The sequence below is a fragment of the Oreochromis aureus genome, linkage group 4, assembly GCF_013358895.1.
Source record: "Oreochromis aureus strain Israel breed Guangdong linkage group 4, ZZ_aureus, whole genome shotgun sequence".
In the NCBI taxonomy this organism is placed as follows: Eukaryota; Metazoa; Chordata; class Actinopteri; order Cichliformes; family Cichlidae; genus Oreochromis; species Oreochromis aureus.
Genome location: NC_052945.1, coordinates 3,430,883 through 3,456,654, shown reverse-complemented (window position 1 = coordinate 3,456,654; position 25,772 = coordinate 3,430,883). Strand labels below are relative to the sequence as shown.

The following is a 25,772-nucleotide window of genomic DNA, read 5'->3' as shown; positions in this document are numbered from 1 at the left end:
TCTAAAAGACTGAGACTCACACTGTCTTTGATGGGAATATCTAACAGCTGCAGACCAGCAGCTAAACTGGAGGGATGCAATATGCCACAAGGCAAGCTTTGTTCATCTACACCAGGGGTCCCCAATCCCAGTCCACGAGGGCCAGTGTCCCTGCAGGTTTTAGATGTCACCCTGGGTCAACACACCTGTATCACATGATTAGTTCATACCAGGACTCTGAAGAACTTCAAGACATGTTGAGAAGGTCATTTATCCATTTAAATCAGCTGTGATGGATCAAGGACACATCTAAAACCTGCAGGGACACCGGCCCTCGTGGACTTGGATTGGGGACCCCTGATCTACACTGTACAAGAGGCAAAGTAACGTGTCAAGAGGATCTGCTGACCAAAGAAGAACCAGGAAAAAAAGCTCATTTTGCCTTTGTTTTAGTGTTTCAGTGTGGCTGTAGAGCTTTACAAAAGAGCCACAAAGAGCTCTTGAGGATTGAGCGGATGAAAATCTGATCTCTGAAAAGGAATATTCAGACTTTTAATGTTTCATGAAAGTTTGGCACTTTTATTCACTTGCTTAAATTTACCTGCATGCGTAAAGAACGAAATCAGCACAGATTTCAGTACAACAAGGTATATATGTTTTTTATCGTGAACAATTTAAAAAAGGCAACGAGACAACACTGCAAGCTCATAAGGTAACGACTCATCTATCACAAAGCAGAGACACTTTAATGCGCGCCATACTTTAGCTTCTATTTTACTCAGAAAGTGAACATCATTTAACAGAGAAACATGGCGCTCATCATAAGCGTTTTAACTGAGGTCGAAAGTCAAAGGAGAAGTAGGCTAATTTTCTCATAGACCTTCACACAAACAGACTTCTTTGCAGAACCAGAGAGGTCGCCCCCTACTGGCCATTTCAAAGAAAGCAACTCCCAGAAGCTGTGTGCATCTTTTAGCTTTCTTTAAAGCTCCAAAACTCGGGCCATTGCCTCCAGAGGCTAAACTTATGAGATTATAACTGATGGGCCGCCTGATTGAACACTTGCTGAAAATGTAGCCGTGTCAGGAAAACACGACACAGCTACATTTCACACCCTTGTTTCACGCTTGCCTTGAATTTCACATGTAAGCACAAAGTCTGTAAAACCTGTTTCATGACTGTTCAATATTTAATGCATCTTTGGCTTAGGCCCAATGTAATCTGTGGCTCTGGGGAAAGCTCTGCGACTCCCCGCTACGACCTCAACCCTCTTACACAGAGATGTCAAACGAATGGGCAACACACCAGCTTTCAAGGACAATGACACGCAAAAAAGTTCCTTAATATATCTGTGCTGTATAGATACTCTCTCTGAATTGCTCTCTCTTCCTACAAAACATCTGCAATGTGTGAAAGAGTCATCACCAAAACCATCTGTCTGCTCCCTTTGCTCCGCCTGTCTTCTTTCTCCTTCAAACTCTCATCTTTTTCCGCCTTTCTGTCTGCACGAAGCTATGTGTGAAATAGCTGGCAACTATACCCGTCTGCCTGCGGTACACCAGGGAGACGGAGGTGCAGGGGAAGAGAAAGAAAGCTTTTCTCCATCTTGACACCAACACTCACAGGCTGCACAGGAAGGAAACTAGCACGGGGCTTTTAATTAAGAGTGCCTCAGGGTGGCTGGGCACGGTTACATTACCTAAAGCACCTTTTTCCAAGTCTGGCCAAGATTAAGATGCTGCAGGAGAGCCTGCAAGGACAATGGGGCTGGTCGTACTGGGAAACTCCCAGTCAAATCTTATTGAAGCTTAAAAATGAAATATTACTCCAAATGCTTTTAAATTGAAAAAAAAAAAAAAAAATCGATTGGAAAACATTTTTTTGGCCCACAATTAGAACATTTTTATGCTGATCAGAGACAAAGCACTCATTTATCCCACTAAAGTCACAGGAACCAACTCATTATAATTCAAAGTAACTGAAAGTCAATCAGATGGTAGAGAGGAGCTGAGCACTAAGAATAAAAGCCACTAGATTGAAGCCTTTCATAATGTGCTCATTTGTCACCGGCCCTCGCCTGCATAATGCTACACGAGGTGGGCAAATCACGTCCGGCCGTGACAATTTTATCGCACTCATTGCACCTATAAGCCATGAATCTCAATGCTGGAGCACTGTACAGCCGTGAAATGAAAGCATATTAGCTTTGATCACCTTAACTGAGTGTAGAAGTTTATTTACATAGTAAATTCAGTAAGGCCTCATAATTCTCTGGATTGACGTAAGAGGCGAGCATAAGGGGCATTCATTGCTCCTTAAAATGCATTATTCAGTGACAAATTACAGAGAACCGGGTAGCGCATACACATGACTCTGCTTTAATCTAAACCCATCATGTCTTCTTGTAGCCATTAACGCTCCTGTCTTCTTCTGTGGTTTTTATTTGCTCGCCGACAAGACTGGAAACATTTCGCACATAAACCTCAAATGATTTCAGGAGAATTAGACCCAAAGATAATTTTTACCAACTATGTGAGCGAGTAAAGGCCTAGATGTTTAAACTATTATTTTATTGCTCTATCGTAGTCTTAGCCAATCCTAAGACCTAAAAATGCCAAACCAGTTAACTGACCTGCATATTAGGTGTCACAAACATCGATGTAGTCCACACTTGCATGTATACACAACAGGAAATGCTGTGCGCCCTGCTGAAATTACTCCTTTTGGTTTAGGTGATGGATTGAGCGTGCAAAAGGCAATGGAGCTGTTAATGCTACTATTCGCACGTTGATGCAATCTGACATCTCATGGACTTTATCATAGGAGTGACTAATGTCTGATCTGACTGTATACTTGCATATCTACCAGTCATCAGCCATCTTTGGCCTCTGGGAGCTTATTTGGGCAGCTATACTGAAATGATGGTCACAGAGACATAAAAATGATCTGTATTGAATCACAGGTTATAAATGTTTGAAGTTAAACTTTCACAATCACCTTCATGGACTAGATTTCAGTGCCACGTCTGTGCAGTGCACATGCGGAAACGTGAAAACAACACCCGTCTTTCAAAGCCCTGCACAACATACCATCACACAGACAGGATGAGCCATTGCCTCTGCACCTACCCGTCGAGATATGGTAATTCAATGCGCCTTCACATAGACACACTGAGCCCAGCCAATACTCTCCAACCGCATTTGACGTGCGACAACAAGAGCCGAGTAAATTGAGCAACCACGTATCCCAATCCCCACGACTAGGCCCGTCCATCTCCTTGAGCCAGTGATTTATATTACCTGGATGGGAACACGATTGACCTTGTGAGGAACGCTTCAACTTAACGACCCTCCAGAGCAAGCTGGTACGGCTGTGTTGTATCTAGTAGCAAACATAGCAGATGCGGTTAGAGCCAAGGCTGGCAGACTCTCTCAATGCTCCAAGAAGTCATCGACTGCCTTGAGAGAAAGACTCCCAGCTGCTATCTGAGAAGAGATGGGAATCCTGGACTCAATTAATGAGGAGAAAATGGTAGAAGGTGAGAGGTGATCAATCTCATGTGCAGCGGAGCACAGGAAAGCTGAAAGTTGGGAGGTCCTGCTCTTTGAATGGAACAACGTGAGTACTTAAGTGTGAGCAATTCACTGATGACTGCAGGAAGGTCAAGGACTTCTGCGCTGTGTTTTGATGCTTAAAAAAGCAGCCGTGCTGAAGAGGAAATGCTGTGTGGTCGAATGTAACACGAGGTTCTGGTGATGCTGCTTGTTTTCTTGTCACGTTGGCCAATTTAAGCATCCTCCCTCTGGCAGTTTTAACGCACCGCAATCTTGCCATCGCTAATTAAGAGAGTTACTCCTTGAGCACTCTTGGATAATCTCTGCAGTAATTAGTAGCTCCGGCTCTTTGCCCAGGTCTCACCAGGGTTCCAGGAATTCTCACTGTGCCGAGCCTCCACCACATCAAGCCTATCAGGAACAGAGGTAGCAAGCTGCCGGGGCTGTTGAATTACTAGTATTTGTTGGGTGATAAGTGGCTTCCTCGCCTCCTAACGTGCTCTGTGATGTTGGATAGGGCTTTCTGTATACACGGCACAAAGCAGCGCAGCAGTTGGCTGCACCGTTTAGCACTCCATGCTGCAGCTGAGGTTCACAGACACGAGCCAGCCAAACCTCTGTTTCACTGATTTAAATGCTTTGATAAAGATGCTCAATTTCATTTTATTCATATAGCAACAACTGGCAACATCAGTCACCTCAAGGTGCTTTATAAAAAAGGAAACACAATATGAAGAAGTGGTTTAGTCTTCATTTAAAAAACGTTTAGGTCTAAAAAAAAATGACCATTTATCTGGTTCAGTCTATTTTCTCAAAAGAAATTAATAGATCTCTATACTTATACTATACTATGATATACTATGACATAAATATGTTGATGTTAAATAACAATGATGCTTTTTTATTGTCCATGTCTTCAATCGACTGAAAAGTAACTTATAAATTAGACTGTCAGGAGTAAAATGGTTTCCAGGGGAAGAACGACGAATAAATGTTAAACATCTCAAGTGTAACATGCAGTCATACGTCATCCACAAAACAACTCTGCTTCAATAAAGTATAAAACGACAATAAGAGGAAGTCCGTCTGCTATCAGTTTGCAGCTGAAAGGGGTCAAACTGGTAATGACATGCGAACTGTGATAGCACGGCAATTAACTGTGACACATCAGGGAAAATTTGCATAAACAGATATATTAACTCGCATTAAGAGTCCAGCCAATTATCAGAGTTCTGAAAAAACAAAAGCATAGCTCCTGTAGGACAGCAATCAACCACAAAATGAAAAAGGTGCTCAGATTCTTAATAAATAGAGCAAAACCAATTGAGCTGACTCTCCTGTTGCAAAAAGACATTGCAGAGTGCGAAAAAAATCAGCAAAGTTTTATCACCAGCTCAACACAAACTCCATGTTTGGGAAAAATCCACAGTGGATTTTGCTACTGATGTTTACGTTGCATATGTAACACTTTATACAGTAACTAATGAAGCCCATCTTACCAAACAGGTAAGTCAACCTCGGTCATTAGACTCATGGAGGGATCTCTCCTCTGGATAATGTTAGCTAATACAGGTATCCACGTTAATATTTAAAAAAAAACCTGTCTAGACAAGGTCAGTTAATTGAGTCAGACCCTCATTGCTGGTCTAATAACTTCACAAAGCATTTTCATGTTATTTTATCAGCTAATGTTACAAACTAACCATCACCAGATTCCTGCAGTGTAGCTAGGCTACAGCTAGCTGCTTGCTAACATTGTACCGTCCTGCTATTAGCTGCTTTGTCATGTCCAACCCTACTTTCTGTAAGTATACAGTATATCCACTGGTTTCCTAGTTGTTACCCAGCAGTGAGTGCGTGCAGTGGACAGTGTCAGCAGTTTACATTTTAATCAATGTTTTTAAAAAAGCCTACAAAACATAATTCTAATATTGCACCTAAGATTAAGGTCAAATGTCAAATAAACGACAACCACAACGCTAAGTGGATTAAGCATTAACGATTTTTTTTAACAAATGGCTGAAGCTGCATCACATTTTAATCACTTTAATCAAATCTTTCTGTGTAATGATACCACCTCTGAGGTAAACAAAGACCTGACGTCAGTGTCTCTAATCAAAAGCTTAGTTAGTGGATACAGCTGTATTGGATTGTGATTCCCGAACCACCTCAAAACCATCTCAGCAGAAAGTCAAAGTGGCCATCACACAAAGGAACATCAATGCTAAGCAGGGAAGGCAGGCAGACAGTAAAAACACTGTTAGAGCAGTGAAAGTGGTCGTGATCATATAACTGTTTAGATGCAAAAAAAAAAAGAAAAAAGTTCTTTACTCCTGACAACATGAATGTCACTGAAAGCCAGAGAAGGACTGATGCTTTCCAGCTGGTCTTAAAATGTCATTTTTCAGGACCTCTGAACTGTGATTCTGGCTGCGGTTCACTTCATTAAGACCAGCTCATAATTCACCACTCGCTCTGAATGAGCAGAACCTTTCCAGTCAACAAGCCACTAGAGTCCCCCTGACCTTCAAAAACAATATCTAAATCCCTCGCCCATTTAAAATGGCAGTGGGCAGCTGTGAGCATCCCTGCGGGGAATTTCTTAGCTCTTTACATTATGTTGTTGTAAACTAAGAACATTAGATGATGGAGAGACCTGCAGATCGCTGAAACTACCAGCATTTGACTTACAGCAAAAGTCAAGTTATTTATGAAAGATGAACTCAGGACACAATCTTAAAGTGTTTTAAATGAATTACACTGAAATCAAAAAGTACTATTTTTTTGGACAAAACTAAAGTCACTCCATCGCAGCCATATCCTGGTGCCAGCCAGTAGAGCTAGAGTTTAAATCTATGTTTTCATTTTTCCCAGTAATGGGAGATGTTTCTGACCCGAGTCAACAGTTTAGTGATCGAGGATGGCCAACCGCTTCAGCCACAAACATCGAGTACAAATCTTTAAAGGCTTTCCTGTTAAGTAAGCCTCATGGCTGTTTTTGGGAGCCCCAGGATCCATATGGCACTGACCTGGCTGTTAACTTTTTCCCTTCGTCTCATATGACTCAATAACAATTAGAGAAGCTGTGTAGCTGTAAGTGCTTGGAAAGTGTCCTTCTGGAGCACCAGTAATGATCCACTCTGCTGACAGCGGGCAGGAGGAGGCCGTCTGCAACAGGTTACAGCAATACCTGCCTTTACCTTACATTTATCAAGATTAATGTGGAAAAAAACAACTAAATATGGTGAAGACCAGTAATCAGTAACTAATTACTGATTACTTCCCCCAAAAGTAATCCCGTTACTTTACTGATGGCACCCACGGTGTGGGACGGAGAGATTTCGCAGGTCTTTCCTCCCCACTGCTGTCAGACTCTACAATAAAGACTTTTGCAGCTGATCAAACACACAAACCCACACATGTGCAATAAGACTGCTATATGTGCAATTCTTCTTCTGACGAAGTTGTGTTTTTGTATTTTCCTACTCAGTTGTATATAGTATTTGTATTTCTATTTTATTGTATTGTATATATTATTCTATTCTATTTTATTCTATTGTACATAGTATTTTATTTTATTTTATTGCATTCCAGTGTTTTCTAATTTCTGCTATATAACTTTGCACTTTTGCTGTAACAAAACAAATTTCCCACCTGTGGGACTAATAAAGGCCATCTTATCTTATCTTATTACTTATTTTCAAAAGTAATTAATTACCTAGTTACTTAGTTTCTTTTTAAAAACATGATTTACAACCTGAATAGGTAATAAACTGATAGATCTTTCAGCCCAATTCTACTTTTTCTGCATAATTCATCATACAAAATGTAATCAAATGAAAAAGTCTCTTTTTAAAACTTCTTTTATTAGTTTTAATCTTTTAACTTTATGCATCAAGCAAAAATTAAATTATATGCAACATTCTCTGACTGGAAGAAATTTGTTTAACATTTAAACCTATTTTCTGCACATTCCAGCACATAAAATAAAATATTTTTTGTGTTTACACTCAGTCTTTCAAATAAATGCAAGTGAAACACAGCAGAAAATAAATAAAATCAAAGACTCAGCGGTCCTGTTGCTCTATTTTCACCTGTATAGCAGGCGGATGTTTACCCTGGTGCAGGTGTGCCGCAGCGGTCAGTGGAAGAATCCGCAAGTTTCTCTGTGAATTTCCCACTCCGTGGTAGCGCACTCGGCACTTGCTCGGAAGTTTAGGGGGTTTTTCGCTGTAAAAAGAAGTTTTCTTCCCACGCAGTGAACAGCGGACGCTAATGTTTTTGTGACTTTTTATGGAATCAAACTCAAAGTAAGGTCAGTACTTCCACGCTTTAAACGCTGCACGCTCATACTCTCTCCGCATATATTATCCATTGTTGATCTGCACACAGCTGTTGTCACAAACGTCGCACTCGCTTACGTCATTGTCATGAGACACTCTCGCAAAAAATCACAGTCTTAGTAACGCAGTAACGCAGCGTGCTTACGGAAAAGTAACAGTAATCTAATTACCGTTTTTGCAATAGTAACCCCTTACTTTACTTGTTACTAGAGCTGGGCGATAAAACGATAACGATATGTATTGCGAAATAACTTTTTCTCGATAGAAAAATTAAACTATTGCGATAGACCTCATCTCTCTTGTCCTCTTAAAGAGAAAAAAAAAAAAAAAAAAAAAGAACAGCCAATCCAAATTAAGTAGCGCAGAGCCGAACCAATCACAGCCGCAGCGTCACGTCACGTGACTTGTTATGTGCAGCACAAGCGCCAAGGCCCACATGTGTATTTGTTTTTGCAGCCGGGCTGCCCGGGTAATGAAGGAAAGGAGTTTGCCGACTAGAGAAAAATCAACCGAGAGCGTGAGCGAAGGTTACCGAAGAAAAAACAGATGATGGTTCCAATGCTGGAGAGATTGTCAAACGGAAGGGCCACAGAAGTTCCGTAGTGTGAAGGTATTTCGCTATTTCAAGTCTGACAAAAACAGAGTAGCGCGCACTGTAAATTGTGCCGAAAGCAAGTCTGGAAATACAATAAAGCGGTGCATGCTCAATCTCTGACTGAAAGCGCTAATTCGTCATTCGGCTTTTGTCAGACTAAAGTAACTGTTAAAACTGTTTGAAAAGCTAAGCTATACAACAAGGAGAGATTGATGCTACGTCCACACGTACCCGGGTATTTTTGAAAATGCAGATTTTTCTATGCGTTTGCACCTTTCATCCACACGTAGACTGAAAACGGAAATTTTTAAAAACTCCGGCCAGGGTGGATATTTTCGAAAACTCCGTTTTTGCATTTACGTGTGGACAAGAAAAACGGAGAAAACGCAGCGTCAAAGGTGTGCGCCTTTTTTGACGTCACACTGTGCGCCACGTTATTGTTTCGGTGAAATGAATTTCTACAATACTGTTAATTGTACTCTCTGCAGTGTTTAAATGCTTACATATACACACACAGTTACTGTCCCTCCACACATACGACTCGGTTCTGCTTCTATGCCCCATCTTTGTTTACTATTTCCTACCGAGGCTTCTAGACTTCTGATTGGCCAACATTTCTACACGGTTAGGAATATATCGCCACCTGTTGCTTTGGCATGTTCCTAGCAGCGTTTTCCTTCATTTCTGCGTTTACGTGTGGACGGGATTATTTTTTAAAACGAAAACGGAAAATCTCCGTTTTCAAAAATACCCGTGTACGTGTGGACGTAGCCTGAGAATTTCCCTTTAGTTCTCAGTTTATTTGATATTGACAAAAGTTAGTCAATTTTGTCTGTTCTTCTGTAAAACGACCTAAGATTTATTTTTAGAATTAAAATTTTGTTTCTAAGTGGAATTGACAATTTAGTGGTCTGTTTTGTTTGTTCTATTTTGAAACTTAAACGCTTTAGCGGCTGCCTTTTGTGTAGTTTACAATATTTGCCTTTATCTGAAACTGAAGTCTCATGTTCCTTAAGTACATCTGCCCTGTTGAACTTATTATGGGAAATAAATATTTTAATTAAAACAAGCTGCTAATTATTTCACATTTTACTTGTGAGCAACGGCACATTTAAATCTTACAAATATAGTTATTTGGCTTATATCGTGATATATATCGTTATCGCCTGAAATGAAAAAAGCATATCGTGATATGAAAAAATCTTATATCGCCCAGCTCTACTTGTTACTTGAAAAAAAGTAATCGGATTACAGTAACGGGTTACTGCCCATCTCTGGTGAAGACACTCCAACTACATCTAACTGCAGCTACGATGCATCGTGTATATATAACCCTGAATATTCATATCCAAGGTGTGCACTGTGGTTCCTCCTCTCTCTCCTTGTCCTTCACCAACATGTGAGGTACTTTTGCTGTGAGACACGTTATCGCAGAGATGCAGATGGCCCTGATGACGTCCTTTATTAGTGACTATAAAGCATTAATTTAGATTTATATGGCACCGCTGCAAACAAGGTGACTAAATGACTGCAGCTAGGAATTCTGGGTTGTATAAAAGGTGTCACGCTGACCCAGGCTAATGGTGACTCTGCTGAATATCCCAGCATGTCACTGACAGCCGAGCAGCAGGCAGGTACACCATCACTCATGTTTGGTGTAAAAATCGGGCTCTCTGGACAACAAGGTGACTACAGTTGAGTGGCAACAACTGTGACAAGGCTGGAGCCGAGGGCGGCGGGCGGGGCACCGACGCACCGGCCAGCTGCTACCTCTGACATCAAACGCACCCCGTCCTCGCTCAGGGCAGCACATGTGACTGCAGGTGCATCCGGGGACTGGTGAGTAATGGTCAGGAGGGGAGGCAGGGTCTCCTGTCTCATGTGTTCAGTGTCAACGCTTTCAAATAAAGTGGATACCAAGACCCAGGGACACAGTATAATAAACAACAACACAACATACATTTTCCAGATGGTAGTATTACAAAACATGGGGCTACGAGTACGAGCGCCCCAGCTCGCAAACAAGCTCCTTATCGTTTATTTGTTCATACTTGTTAATATTCTGCATGCAGCCTATTTGCACCAGTGCATTCACTTCTCTTTGGTTGTTCTTCTGAACATCACACTCAACAGCATTCACGAAAAGAGGCTGAATTCTAGTGGGACAATACACTGACTTATCCTCAGCACGCAGCTCATGCAGAAATACTCCAACAAGCAATCTATAACTCAGACTGTGTCTACACACTGAGAAGGCTGCTCGGTGCTCCGCACGAAAAACAAAGATGCACAACTGGACAGAGCAAAGAAAAGGAACCAGGCCGATAATAAGGATTGATGGTGTGATGGACAAAGTAGGCCACGACGAGGGCCAAGACATCTGTGCACAGGTCAGCATGTACTTGGACTCTAAATGTTACAGAAGGTTATTAAGTCCTCATTCTAAAGTGTAATTCAGGGTATTGAAAGTGGAACGTTTATTTATTCTGTCCAACTTTTCTCACATGGCAGGTGTTTAACAAAGTGGAAACTACTGGATGTAAAACATGAAAGACTCGACGCGAAACTCAAAAATGTTTTAAAACAGCACTAACGCTTCAGCCGTGCTCTCTCGTAAAGAGGTCGGTGAATTTGTGCTGTGCTTGCTTCTGGATTGTTGTAGAGCGCTTTCATGTCTGAGAACAGTCCTGACTTTTACAGACACCGTGACTGATGTGTGCCGTTTGTGTAGTTGACCAAACGTACGCCACTGACAGAGCTGTTTGGTATGAATGTCAGCTGATAGCCGGCCTTTTCCCCCAGTGTATCCATCTGTTTATGCATGTCGGTAGCTTTGAAGGGTTTTTAACTTTTAGCATGTCATATCAGTATTTATCCTATACTGGTAATATGGGCAGCTGAGAGGCCCGTGCAGTTATATTTAACTACTCATTTTAGCATTTCTTATTTCACATTTTTATCCCTCTAAGAGCCGGATAATGACCGTGATCACTTTACTAGCGAGCAATTCATTCACTCTAATGTTCAGTAATCAGCTAGCCTGGTCTCATTCAGCTGCTCCCCCAGCCCAGCACGGTGACGCAGAAATTCATCCACAGGACGAGAGACTCACTGGAGACGCAGCTGATTTTGATGCTCACGTTAAAAGAGAATTATTTAATAGTTAGTTTAAGAAAGCACATCTCTCTGCCTCTCATCTCTGTCAAAACTCTAAATTCTTTGGAAAACGGCGCACGTTTAACCAGATTCAGCGCTGCACATTTAGCGACCTAAAGTACAGCAGATCAAGAATATTATAAGTACGACAAGTTTATCTTTGGCTTTTATCAACAACTTCAAAGTGGTTTCCATGGTTTAGCTCCTGCCCTACAAGAAAAACAGGCTGTTTTTTTTTTAACGATTTGCTGTTCGAGTATCTTCCCTCGTCCACTGGAGCAGTTTTAAATCATTAGCCTGTGTTGTTTGGAGCCCTGCAAAAGTGACACAACCAATCAATTTGCAGAGCCAGGGGACGCTGAGATGAGGAAGAGGGAAGGATGCAGCTAAAACCTGCGTGTTATTTAGTCAGACGATGGACAGCACGAATGCTGTTGTGTCTGCGTGGCGTTTACGCGAGCAAGCGTGCGGTCGTACGGGGGCGGCGGGAGTGCCATGATTCAGTGGTGTTGTGGTTTTAACAGTGGGCCCAGGACGGGCGGTTTATTTTCATCCGTCGCCATGTGAGTGACGGTCCAATCAAGCTTGGGACGGGCTGTCAAGCCTGTCAGGCTGAGGAATGAGAGGAGATGGGAATCAAAGACACAGAGCAGGACCAAACCATGATGGACGGACCTTAAACGCAGCAGCCACACAGGCAGGTGAAGGCAGGACGGAGGGATGAAAGAAACTCTGAGGGAGACGCCGATAAAATGGAAATATGCGTGGGTGGAAAAAGAGCATGCAGAAATAAAGAGGTCAAAGAAAGCGAGGGGAGAAAATAGTGAAAAGAAAAACAGAACGTAATGAGGGGATATCGTAGGAATGTTTTCTTACCAATCCATCGCATGAGTGAGGTGAGAATCTGGAGATACTTTGTCTTCTGGGCGTTGAAGAAGGTGAACGGGCCCAACAAAACAGTGAACACGCTCTGCAGGAAGATCAAATGGGAAAGCACATTTAGCTAGCTGAATAAGGCTTCAGAAGTGCTTTACATTTCTTAATTAGGTCAGAAATCAATCACAGTCATGTAAAAGCTGCCTTTGAGTGCTTCACTGTTAAACCATAAGAGCTGAAAAATACAGAGTATTAGACAGAAGCACTTTTTATTAACCCCCAAATTAGAAAAATAGCCACAGAAAAACCACCAATGCAAACTAAAACGGCCCATTACAGCAAAATCACTCAATAAAAATAAATATGTCAGAGGAAAAAAGGTCAATAATAGAAGTAGAAATGAAATGACTCAATAAACTAGAAAAAATATATCAATAAGGAAAGTGTTTTTATAAAAAACATACAATCGTTCTAATGAATATGTCTATTATATAATGCAGAGTAAAGCAAACAGTGCAGGATGCTGAAACTAAACCAAGAGATTAACAGTAAAATCACATTTTCTGTGTTACATGAATAATAAACTGTCAATCATTCTGTTAAATGAAAGAAAATCACTTCCAACGTGATGTTCTGCTCGTCTGTATTACTGGAAGCTACTGCAGTGTAAAGTATCTCTTGTGTTCTTACACTGGGCCACAGTTCACCTTCTGTCTGATACAGGTCGTTTTAGCTCCTCCCCCTTTAATCAACAATATTCTGATTGGCTGTCACTCGTGAACATGTTTGGGCTTCTCTGCTCACAGGAATTACTTGCACATACACTGACCCCATTATTTGAAACTGTGGCCACCATTATAACGAGATATGTCACGGTTTTCTTACATATGAAAAGCAAAAATACACTTTTAATTTTCAAATGACCAAAAAGAACCATCTGCCCATTTTAAGCCAGAAAAATATCCCATATAACAAGAGAAAGTAAGGAAATAAATAGATCTGCTTTTAGGCTACGTTCACACTGCAGGCGAAAGCGCATCAAATCCGATTTTTTGACCCTATGCGACCCATATCCGATCATGGTATGACAGTGTGAACGGCACAAATCCGATATTTTCAAATCCGATCTGGGTCACTTTCGTATGTGCTACTGAATCCGATACATATCTGATGTTTTAGAAAGCGACTGCTGTTTGAACGGTCAAGTCGCATTAAATCCGTCTTTTACATCACTGACACAACACAGACGCCAATTATCAGCGTCAGAGAAGACATCGCGAAGGCTTCCTGGCCATCCAGTGTAGATGTTAGTGAAACTGTTGGGAAGACAACGTGAACATTTTATTTGTACTGTATTTTCTGCAGATTCTGACAGAAATCTGCAACTATCCTTTGAAGCACCGCTCCTCTAAAACAGCAATAAGGATAATTATTAGGTTATTTGCATTATTATGTAAATAACAAAATAACTTAAAGCAGAAATTGGGAAACATAAAGTCCGAAGTCTTTATATTAAGGGCCATCAGTCAAACAATATTGTTTGCTCTGGGTCTAAACAGAGCGTGTTGTGTGTGACATCATCTTTTGTGCATGCGGGCCGCTTTGAGCGTTGACACTAGAGCGCGTTTGCTGTCACATTTTATTTGTAGTGTGAACAAGCAGACAAAAAAAAATCGGATTTGATCAAAAAATCGGAATTGAGCATTAAGACCTGCAGTGTGAACGTAGCCTTAGAGTCAGGGTATTTGGGACCACTGAACAACGCTGAAGGCGCTTCAGATTTAAAGAAGAAAAAAAAATCTCTTCAAAGTAAGTTAATTTAGTTCTGTGTATAAACCTGGTAAATGATAGGAAGTTACTGTACTTGAATAATCAAGTGAGCAAACTGGTAACTGGGCTCTCCTGTCGTTTTTCTTTCCTTTTCTGTTTCATAACCTGAAAGAGGCCGAGTGGTTAGGACGTATACCACCCTGGTAAAAAGGCCCCACTTTACAGCCAGCTTTTGGCTCCAAGTCATTTCCTATTTTGCTTATTTCCTTTATTAATGACATAAATAATCATCACGACTGTTTGCTCAGTCTAAAGCATTTATAGGAAGCGTGTCCCTCTGGATATGGGTTAAACGACTTCTTTACCGTTGAGAGGTTAGAGAAAACCAGCTAACTGCAAACTCTTTCTGGCTTCAGCATCGCAGCTTTTCCCAACTCCTGAGTCGGACTGATCCTGCAGATTTTAGCCAGCAACTCTTTTTTGTCTTGCAGTTGTGACACTGACATGCAATTCTGAAACGCTATCGAAGACACAACATTCCTCAAGTGCTGTCAAAATCCCATCAGCGCTCTCAAAGATGGGTGAAAAGATGAAGAGGTGGTCCAATCCATAGCACAACAAAAATTTCAAATCCTCCTAGGCCACAGCTCTGATTGCCTATCAGATACTTTCTTTATCAAGAGCTGCAATCAGACGCAGCTCAGCTACTGTAGCTCCAATCCCATCAGCTCCCATCACTCCCTCTCCCCCACGCCTGCAAACGTATTCCCTTCATCCGTCTCTTCCATATCCCCGCTCTCTGACACTCTCAGGTCTGACTGCACAGTTTGAGTGGCATGTGATCTCCGAGGCAGTCGCTTGTGTGCTTTTTCATCTGAAGAGCAGCCTGCAGGCTTTCAAAGAGAGGACCTCGCCCTCCCATCAAACGCATGCAGACAGACACACACCGACACACACACACACACACACACACACACCTCTGTGAGAGTGCAGGATTTCAGCCCAGCAATGGGGGTCTACAAAGAGGCTGCTTAACACCTTCCAAAGTACTTGAAAAATAAAAAGAATGAGGCGAATTTGGCACTTTTAAAATTTTGATGAAGAAGACACCGAGTGCCACCAGAATATCCCTGAACGAGGACTTCACTGGCACAAAATCAAATAATACCAGAGTTTGTATAAAAGGGTGGGTGGATGGTAACACAAAGGTGCTTTTATAATTTTTGAAGACATCGATGGAACTGCTACAAATGGGTTTCTTATTTCTTTGTTTTTTTTTTAATTTTCAGACCTTTACCGCCCCCAAAGGATGGGTGATAATGACTTCAGTGCTATTCTTTTACAGCAACACAAGTTTATATTAGTTTTTTCTCCATACGTATTAAAAAATGTCTCAGGAACTACGTGATGGATTTGTTCAGACACTGAGAATGAATACAACGACGTGGGCTGTCCACGTCCTATTGATCCAAATGTACTAAAACTGGCTGCAATCCAGGAGCACCTGCAGTCCTCAACGGAGTGAATGAAGCTGAAACACTTTACATCTGCTACTAAACATAAAAAACTCCCAGTTTATTTTAGTTTTCACAAATTTAACATTGACTGCATGTGCAGTTTTATAAAAACAATGGTAGCATTCTGCTAATGTATGCTAACTGGTTGGTTAAAGACTCATCACTCCCTTGATGGTGCCCGTTTCCAACTATAGACACTAGAAGGATGGTTAAAACAAACAAAGTCACATGTGTGTATAAGAAGGAGTTTGAGTTCTCTTTGGGTGCTTCGGCATCCCTAATACTTTTCTAAAACTAAAAGCTGATGAAAGAAGGCTAACAGTTATGGACCTCCTGTGTTGAACCCCGCCATCAAAAACACAAAATGAAAAGACACTTTATATATTTAACAAAATTGTGGGACTTTTTTTTTTTTTCACAAATCTAAACTGATAATTGACCATAAAGAGAGAAGATGGTTGAATATGTCAACCAACTAACTAACCAACTAACTAGCTTTACTAATTTGCACTAATGTGTGCAACTCCAGACCAACTTGTTGGTTCAAAGGTTCCCAAGGAGACCTTCAGCAGGTATGTCAAACTCATTTTACATCATAGGAGTTTCAGTAAAAAAGCAGTGTAAAGAACTTTAACCATAAATTTAATCCCTGATATATTTTAATATAAGGAAAAGAAACAATTTCAGCAGTACATGTTGGTTTTTCTACATGATAAAGAAATGCTGCTGTAGTAAATGAAAGTGTGTCAGCACGACTCTTTGGGCGAAAACTATTTCAGTTTAGATTTCTTACAATGTGTAAAATGACAAAAAAAAGTTGGTAGCTCATGGTCCCGAGTGTCCTATAAGAATAAAATGAAAAGTTTTTCAATTTTTTTTATTTGTTTTGTTTTGTTCTACTGTGAAGCCACTGCAAACATACATTTCTATAGTAGATGGTGGAAAAAGAAACTTTCTGTTATTTAATTGTTTATTTGTTATTTACATTGGGATAGTATGAATGACCACTGGTTTGGTCTTTAGGAGAAAACCTGCGAAGCTGATGAAAATATAGTTGGAAACTTATAAAATACACCCAAAAGTTGCACCTTAAGTGGCTGTAAGCGACTGCAGCTTTCAACCAGGTGTCGTCAGGTGGTGTCCAAATATCATCAGGCATTTCGACCCTGAACCAAAACGCCCTCAGGTCAGCAGCGATGACCAGTCGCATACTGAGCCACTTACGGAGGTGTTTGTTTACTTGCCTCTCGATACTTATCATTTATATCCTACTTCACATTTTCCAAAGCAGCTCAGTGGCTCAGGTTGGAGCCTTTGGCAGGCCGATTCTGGCCCTCGAGTCTTAACTTTGACACCCCTGCCTTACAGAGTTTTTCCAAAGTTGAAATCAATGAATGAGGAAACAAAGGAGCAATTTTAGACACAGTAAGAGCTCAAAAGATGTTGAAAAGGACAGCTGGGCTATCTGTGAGTTTGACAGAAAAACCCCCAACAGCTTTTAATCCTCCTGAATAATGATGATGCCTATGTCTCTATATATTAAAGTATTACCAGCTGTCCCCTTGGCAAAGTGCAGTCTAAGCTCGGGCTGAGCCAAAGCATAAATCTGCAACAGCCATTGGAGGTAATGAATGAACCATTATGAAGAGAGATGTGTCTGAAGAAGAAAGTGAAATTAATGGCAGCCGGCTGACAGAAAGCTGTATTTTAGCCCTGAAGCATGGTCGGCCGCTCTCCTGTTCCTTTATTTTCTGTCTAAAGATCACTTTGCAAACTACAGAATGACAATGTGAGGTCTAATTTTAGACTGAATTCATCTATGGTGTGTTTGTCGCGATGGACGACAAAGGCTGGTTCGTATCTATCTTAATCTTTTTCTTTGGATTTTGTGGTGCCAATGATGAAACTGTGCTTAGCCTAGTTTGCATATTAATAGGCACAAAGTTCACCAATCATGTGTGCAATCTGTACAAAATATACCAGCATGATTAATTATAAGTGACTTTGCATGGGCTTAATATTCTTCTATGACTTTTAATTGAAAGGGTAAATGTAACGTTTCCGTTAAAGGGGTTCTTTGATTGTAACACTTGTTTCCAGATACAATAAAACTTGAAGAATTAAAAAAAAGTATTCATCTACAAATCCTCTATATTATGTGTTTGGCTGATTGCATCCATCTAGTCAACTAACTCTGACTAAGTTTGATTTATGTAGATTATTTATCCCTCAGATGTCTTTGAGCCTGAACAATCCTGTAGCACTAAAGTGCCTCCAAACCAAATTCAATTAAGAATTTTAGAAGCTGCATGACTGCAAACAAACTCCGTGGAAAGGGTAATCGGACAGTTTGGCCAGGACGTCATGAAGCTCCATCATCCATCAATTAATGTGCAATAATAACAGTGTGCAATACAAATACACTTCTTTTTTTTGTTACTAAGTTAATATACTGTGTTGTGTTGTTTGTGTTGCGTTGTCATGTGTCGTATCGTGTCGTGTTATATGTAGTGCTGGCGTAGGACAGTTTTCCAATTTCATTGTACTATTGTACTATGTGTGACTGTGCAATGACAATAAGGAGTTATCTTATTTTATCTTATTAACATAAAATCATGCATAACTTTCCAGACAAGATGTATTGAGAGAATACACCTATGATGCCTTCATAGGATCAACAAAAAAAAATACTAGACATGTACGGTGGCAATGGCCAACATTTGTTTGTTTAACATCGATTATTTTGATAGCTAAATAAATTTAACATTGTACTGAGAAGAGACGATGGGTGTCACAATAGCTCTTAGGTTCTACCTCATTAAGGTGCATTTCACCAAGTCATGTGATTATTTTTCCACACAAAACAGACCAATCAATCCCCGCCTGCTTCAGTCAGGTGATCTGGTCACGGAGAGTTGTGAAGAATAAGGGTTGTTTTAAAGAAGACCGCCCCCAATTAGGGCTCTAAAATTTTAAACAGTGATTTCTAAAAAAAGTGCAAAACCTTCCAAATATAAATGCTGCGCTTGAAATCATCACCAGTCCTTTAACCTGCTTATTTTATAACGAAATAAGTAAGAGTAGTCCCGTACCTGCAGAAAAACAGCTGTACTTACTCATTGGTCAATGTCTAATCCTGTACTATGAGTCCCTGTGATCTTAGATTTGTAACTTGAATATTTTTGGTAAAGAGATAAAACAGAAAGTGTGTCAGCGTCCAAAAATGTGCAATGTACTCCCTCAGGCGAGATTCTATATTTGTCTTAGTGATGACAGCATCTGAACGTGACCTCCTTCAAGGCAGTTCAGATGTACAGCATCAGTTACTGTGGCGATCGAGCCAGGTACAAGCAGAGCCACCTTTGTGACTCCGGCTTTAGGCAAAACGTGTCTTCATAACCCATTAATTTCACTTTGCAGTGCATCCCTCGAATGTGGCACAGATTCAGGTAATATCCCTGAGGCTTGTCTGTTGTTGTCTGCGTGGGACTCTCAGCAGTTTTTGGACTGATCGTGACTCAAGACCGCGCCTCCAACAGCCCGAGGACACCGGACTCCACTCAACTGGGCCTCAGCTACAAGAGTACTACAAGAAAACAGTCCAAAAATGAAGAACTGCAACACATCTTTACTGGCGTTTCCAGCTAAGGTTTGGACTTGCATCTGTATTTTGATATTTGGTGGTTTTTATCCCACACTGATCATAACCTTCAAAACATTGGTCTGAATTTATGTTCATCTGTTTAAAAAAAAGAGAGAGAAGAAAAAGAAAAAATGAGTGCATTAACTGGACAAAAATGACGAACCTACTTCGACACAATAACAAGCTCTTGATTTTGGCAGATTTGAGATCTCAGGAAACAGAAGACTGGAAAGATGACAGGACGTGAGGGAGCGAGAGAGCATGGGAATGGAGCAGAAGAGAAGGAGAAGTGAGTGGGCGAGGAATCAGATGCCATGTGTTTGTGAGTGAGTCAGACCCACAGAGCTGGCATGACCCACCCAAAAGGAGAGAAACTGGTAGGGTCACACTTCACAGTTCCACTTTAAATAACACCAATCCAACCATGGACTTTATCAGTTTACCTGTAACATTAGCAAATATGTCTGAGCAGACCTTCCTGTTTTATGAATGTATTTTATGAATGCCATTTGATATTCAGTCCGTTTTAAAGCACCCACATGTCACACAGAGATACTCCGAGCTCTCATAACTGCTCCGACTTTTCTGGCATTTTTTAAGAAAACTGAAACATTAATGTTTCCAATTCAAAGCTAAACAGCAGCTCAGAGGCCCTGACCTTCTGCTTCTCAAGCAAACACGCTAAAAATGATTCATTCAGTGATTTACACAGGAGAAACTTAACATCAGAGTGCTTTACAAGGCCGATACACAGCACATGACTCGAAAGAATTAAAAGCAACACATTACTGAAAGATTCTGAAGATTCTTTGAAATTAAGGTAACACAAAAAGAACTAAAAACACACAAAAAAGAAACAAAAAAGAAAGGTGAAAGCAGCTCAAACACCAAGTACAAAGCCAACCTGGTGTATGAATATAATGCAAATTCATGTTGACAGAAACATGTCCTTAGTGACTGCCTCACAAGCTTGTACACCCAGGTTCTCGGATGCCACACGTATTGTGTTGTTTGGTTGGTGTTTTACTGTCATTACAAGCAGTGGTCCATAAAATAAATAATCTTAAAGTTTTTAAATGTTTTCATTACAAAGTCATCTCGTCATGCACGCGCCAACAGACTCGCTCTGCTCGACCCGAAGAATAACGAAACAAAAACCAGCATTCTCCATGTTCACAGGCCTTACCAACCATCGAATGACCGGGTCGCTTTGAAACAGATGTTTGCTCTCTGTGGAAGTTCTGGGTTTGTGACGAAGCTGTCAAACATGTTTGTCCAAATTTAAATCAGGTAAGGTTTAGATTTTTCATCCATTCATTCCCCAAACGTCTGGATGACACCTTGTACAGCAGCTCAGAAACTCTGTGATCAGTTTAGGCAAAAACAGAGTGTCAGTGGAGCTGAACACCATCTTTACAGGTAAACTTCACCCTCAGAGCAGAGCCAGTTTTCTTGTTTGGTCGTGTCAAAAAACAAAGTGCACATAAAATTGGTGCTGAGAATGAACCGAGGAGCTGCTGCACTACACCAACGTGTTTTCCACTTCAGCACGTCCTGATGTGGAAAATAATTCAGCACCTTATATAGCAGATAAAACCGAAGCTGCACACTGAAGAGCCATCACTCATTGTCCTCTGATTATGTTCTCTCTAAACAGCAGTAACTGCTTTCAAATCAGACAGAACAGCCTCGGTGTCGTTGGAGTGTACATGGCCTGCTTTAGCTGGAAATGTCCACCGGAAAAAACAAAACGGCCAGACAGCAACAGATTAATATTACCAGGATTTCATAACGCAGACAGATTGAATGACACTTGCTTCCAATGCATTTATTCATTTAATACTTTGTTCGGGCTGCTCCAGCAATTTCATCCGGCTCCTGTTTGTAGGGCCAGTCTACAGATTCTGTCGGTGTTTTTGCTTTCTCGCCACAGAAACTGCTTACGTTTCACGCTCACTTTAATAAATGTCACAATAAACAAAAACAAATTCTGTCAGGAGAAAAGTGGCATGAATCAATTTAGTCTGGACGCTCACCTCACCCTTCCCACACTCAAAACCCCTGCGTTCCCTCCTCTTTGGCAGGCTGATGGGTTTTGCTCCTCCGCAGCACACCCGTCAGCTATGAGCGATTCGGGTTTGACAACAAAGACATTCTTAAAAATCGTCCATTTCTCCTCCTCAGCACGACACAACACTCTCAGCCTACTAGGCTGGCTGCAATCACACACTTCAGTGAAATGCAATAAACAGCAAGTCTGAGATGAGAAACTGCAAAGGTGACCAAAGCGACAACTGACACAAACACCGAGATCTGTCCTATTATGTCTCAGTGGAGAATACTGAGTGACGGTGCACGACTAAACACTCAGGAAAAACTGTTTTCAACAACCTGAACGCACAAATATGGGGTCAAAGCAACTGTAATGGTAAAAATATTTAGGGGGGGATCCATTTTATTTCTGTTTTTGCTGTATCATATCTCCTGTTTCAGTGCTGGATGCTCATTTAAGCAAGGCCAAAGGTCAGTGTATGTACAAGGAATCCACGTGAGCCAGAAGTTCACGCAGTTTATCACATCTTTTTTCTGCTCTTGACTCTGTATGATGTCAAAGAGAGGGGATATGCCTAATATGGTCATGTTTTGTCTATGAGGGGCAGCTTGTTTCAGACAGAGGATGAACTGATGGGGTGGAATAAGAAGGAGAAGAAGACTGAGGAGATGGAGGAGGAGGAGAAGTAGAAGAAGAAGAAGGAGGAGAAGATGATGAAGGAGAAGAAGTAGTAGTAGCAGCAGCAGTTGGAATAAGCACATTTTACAATAAAACTTTCTCGTGCGATTAGTTACATGAAAATGATTTTCATTTTTCATGTGTTTTTATAACATGTATCTGAATGTTGGATTAAGTGAAGATCCAAATTCTCTTTTTCTTATTCACATTCAGAGAATCGCACATGTCCACTGATGCAGCACTTATGTAAACAAGGTGGAAAGTGGTACTGAGTACGCAAAAAAGTTTTTAAGAGAATTTAAAGTCATGGATTGTAAAATCTGACATGCTTTTTTATTAGAAAACGCAATTTACAGAGGAAGCTTGGTAGCTGATTAAACAGATTGTTGGAAATTTTCCTTTAAATATTTTTTACCGGCGAGTCACTATTTTTTCTGCAGTTTGGATTTCATTAGATCAAGCTGCCAATAACCTGCACTGTGAATGAGGCAGACTATTTTTATAAGAATTAAAAAATGATTGTAATGAACCTTTAATAGTCATTTTATAGTGAGGTGTTTTGCAGTGTTGTGTTTTTCTCTCCCCACAATCAATATCTAATTTTCACAGTAAATAGTCTCAATTTTTTAGCCATCTTTTGATGATATAATCAGATTTATAGCATCCGCTGACACTGAGCATGCTCAGTCAGACCACCTCACAGCTCATCTGGTCCACTTACAAAAAAACAAGAGGCAAAACAGCAGCTCAGCTTAAAGCTTTTCAACAGGACTTCACTAACCAACAGGTGGAGTTATGGCGACTACATCATCCATCAGACTCACACTGTAATGCAAACATACGTCAACAACACGCATGTTGCCATTCCTCATCCTCGTACCAAGGGTCTCATTAAAGCCTAGGACCCAAATCATAGTAAACCACAGGGATCGGAGGGTCCTACAGCCTGACGCCTCCTGTTTTCTTAAACTAAATGTCCCATTTTCCGCATTTTTTTTTTTTTTTTGCATGGCAGTCACAGTCAGATAACAGAATGCTTGCAAATCTGATCCAGGAAGAAAGTCTCACTTAAAAAATAAAAATCTAAAACAGGACCATAACAGCCGCCTTGTACTTTATGATACTGACCATGTGAGCACAGCAGCTGTGATGGAGTCTGACCGGAGATGTGTGTTGCACATCGTCCCCCTTCTCCATTCTTTCTGTTCAACAAAGTACGAAACTTTTCAAAGTGAAAAAACCCCACTTGCACTTTGTGTTGTGCCACGAAACAAAGTTATAATTTGGAAGGAGGAGATTAACGGGGCTTAGATATGGTGCATGATCTCAGTAATGGCGAAAACCCGCCACCAACTGGCAAACCAGACGATAGCTGTCAATCACTTTGTTTTGGATTTGTGTGGCTGAGAGAGTGCAGGGACTATGAAAAGGCATTTAATTGGCGGTAGATTGCGTAACTCGGCGCTCACGAGCCGTTCCACTGGTCTCTTTTAATCACCACATATGTGAGCGCCTCTCCTGAGCCACGTGTCACTTAGGCTCTTCATCCATCACAGTTGGGCCATAAGTCAACCCCTGACCGTCCACCCCATTTAAGTAATTAATCAGCATATTTTTCTCTTCTGTTGGGTCAGCCAAACACTCGTGGCACAGATGTCCTAAAGCTCTGTGATGTCACTGTAGCTGAATTCATACCCAGAAGAGCCACATGAGTGCTTCGTTCACGACTGCCACGCCGTCAGGGATTGGGTAATTGCAGATATTGCGTGATAAATAATATTGGTCGGACGCCTCATCAGACTCAAAGCGGGTCAGGGGGAAAATACCCCGAGGACTAGCAGTGATCACCTCAGGGAGAAAGTCCAGCAGTGAAAATCCTAAGTGCCCTGATGGTCCAGCCTGGGCACTCGTAATCCCGCCCCCCCACAATCAAACAGAGAAAGAAGGATTATGATTCCCCGCCCCCAGAGTCCCAAGCCCCCAGGCCATTTGTGTCTGATGTTAATCTTTATTCTGAACAGATTTCAAACAGAAAGCACTGGTACCGAACGTCACCACTCATCCACACTTTTATTATTATTATTGTTGGTTGGGATGCAAACACAAAGTTAAAAAACAGCTTAAAAATCATCCACCCACGTGAGGAAAACCTATGCTAAGGTCAAACTTTTACTTACTTCCTATAATTTGTAGATTCCAGAGAACGCTTAAATTAAAGTTTCAAATAACGACGTGAGTGTATGTAAAAGTAATCCTGCTGCTGCTCTGAAAACTCTGATTTGTCTACTCTGTGTGTTGTCAATAAAACGGACAGAGGCAGAACAGCAGCAGAGTATGGTATCGAGTTATCATATCTGAAAACTTCGGTGTCCACGCCGCCCTCCCACCCACCAGGTTCACAAGAAGCTCCAGTGTCCACCTTTAAAAATCAGGTGATCCTGGGCACTGAATGCATTTCCGGTTGCAGCTAGTTGTGCTCTGTGCAGTCGCACGCTGCTGCTGCTGCTGCTGACAGGGGAAAGATGTTAGTGTTGTTTCTGCATGAAACTCAAGTTTATCGTCCTCTCAAACATCCCCACCTGCTTTTGATTGATTGAGCCATTCCCTCTCAGTTTCTTTGCCTCCACCCACACACAGCTGCCCTGATTAATGAAAGCAAAGTGAACGTCTTAAGTGATTGATTAATCATTTTCATGTGTTGGGCAAAGCCAGACAGGCCCATCTCATCTCATTATTATGACGTTTATGATGACCTCAATCAACATGTAATGCATACCAATACATATACCTTTGATTTATGCACATATGTTAAGGTGAGGCAGCATTACACACTGCACTGCACAACTGTGATCTATTTTCATCAATCTGACTGTAGATATGTTACAAAAACAATGAGTATTATACTGTAATTATACAGTAATGCCTCCTGCATGGAGACTCCAGCACTAACTAACACAAAGATCTGTATTTTTCTCCCACACAAAGACTAACTTTATCTTTAAAGGAATATAAAAACAGATTTATATTTATTCCCATCTGTAAGGAAGATCCGCTTGCTCTTATTTTGAAAGTTTGACAGCTAACCAGCTTGCTGCCGTTTTGGTGGTCCTCGAAAATCATTCAGCTGCCTCCCAAGAGACTCTTCAGTTGTCCTGCAGTTAGTTTTGATTCCACTGTTGTGATCTGCAGCTGGAAATCGTAGTCTTTGTTCTGTTTTGGAAACCTGCTGTGAGCTGGAGGGTCACGCACTTGGAGCAGGTGAAGTAAGGACTAGCATCTGCAGCTGCAGTTTGACTTCATTCATAGGATGAGGACGCTTCTTGAGAGGCAGCTGACTGTTGCTCCATTATTTACAGTCTCCTATCTCCATCAGTCTGGCCCACACGGTGGCTTTGTAACACGTGGAAACTCTAAAATGCACAGATTTTCATGATGTGATGATGCCAGCACTTGTCTTCTAAACACAAACGGAAATGTAAGGGAAATAAGATAAGCTGTCTGAATCAAGATGTAAAATAATGTCAGTGTTTAGTTTTTGCTATGATCTGTAAATTATCACGTACATCTAATAACAGCAGACTCCGTGAATTTGGAGGATTGTTCAAACT

At 41.1% G+C, this 25,772-nt stretch overlaps 1 protein-coding gene and 1 long non-coding RNA gene across 3 annotated transcripts in view; one reads left to right on the top strand and one right to left on the bottom strand.

The window, feature by feature from the left end:
• Positions 1 to 25,772, bottom strand: part of tmem104 (transmembrane protein 104) — a 78,874-nt gene that overhangs the window by 8,123 nt on the left and 44,979 nt on the right. For both annotated transcript variants that reach the window (XM_031732225.2, XM_039611362.1), the window contains one exon: positions 12,504 to 12,597. In XM_031732225.2, the coding sequence (XP_031588085.1) occupies positions 12,504 to 12,597 (94 nt within the window). The remainder of the gene's footprint in view (positions 1 to 12,503; positions 12,598 to 25,772) is intronic.
• Positions 19,175 to 22,424, top strand: LOC120439940. Its single transcript, XR_005612860.1, has 3 exons — positions 19,175 to 19,439; positions 19,634 to 19,810; positions 20,613 to 22,424. It is a non-coding gene; the product is annotated as an uncharacterized LOC120439940 (long non-coding RNA).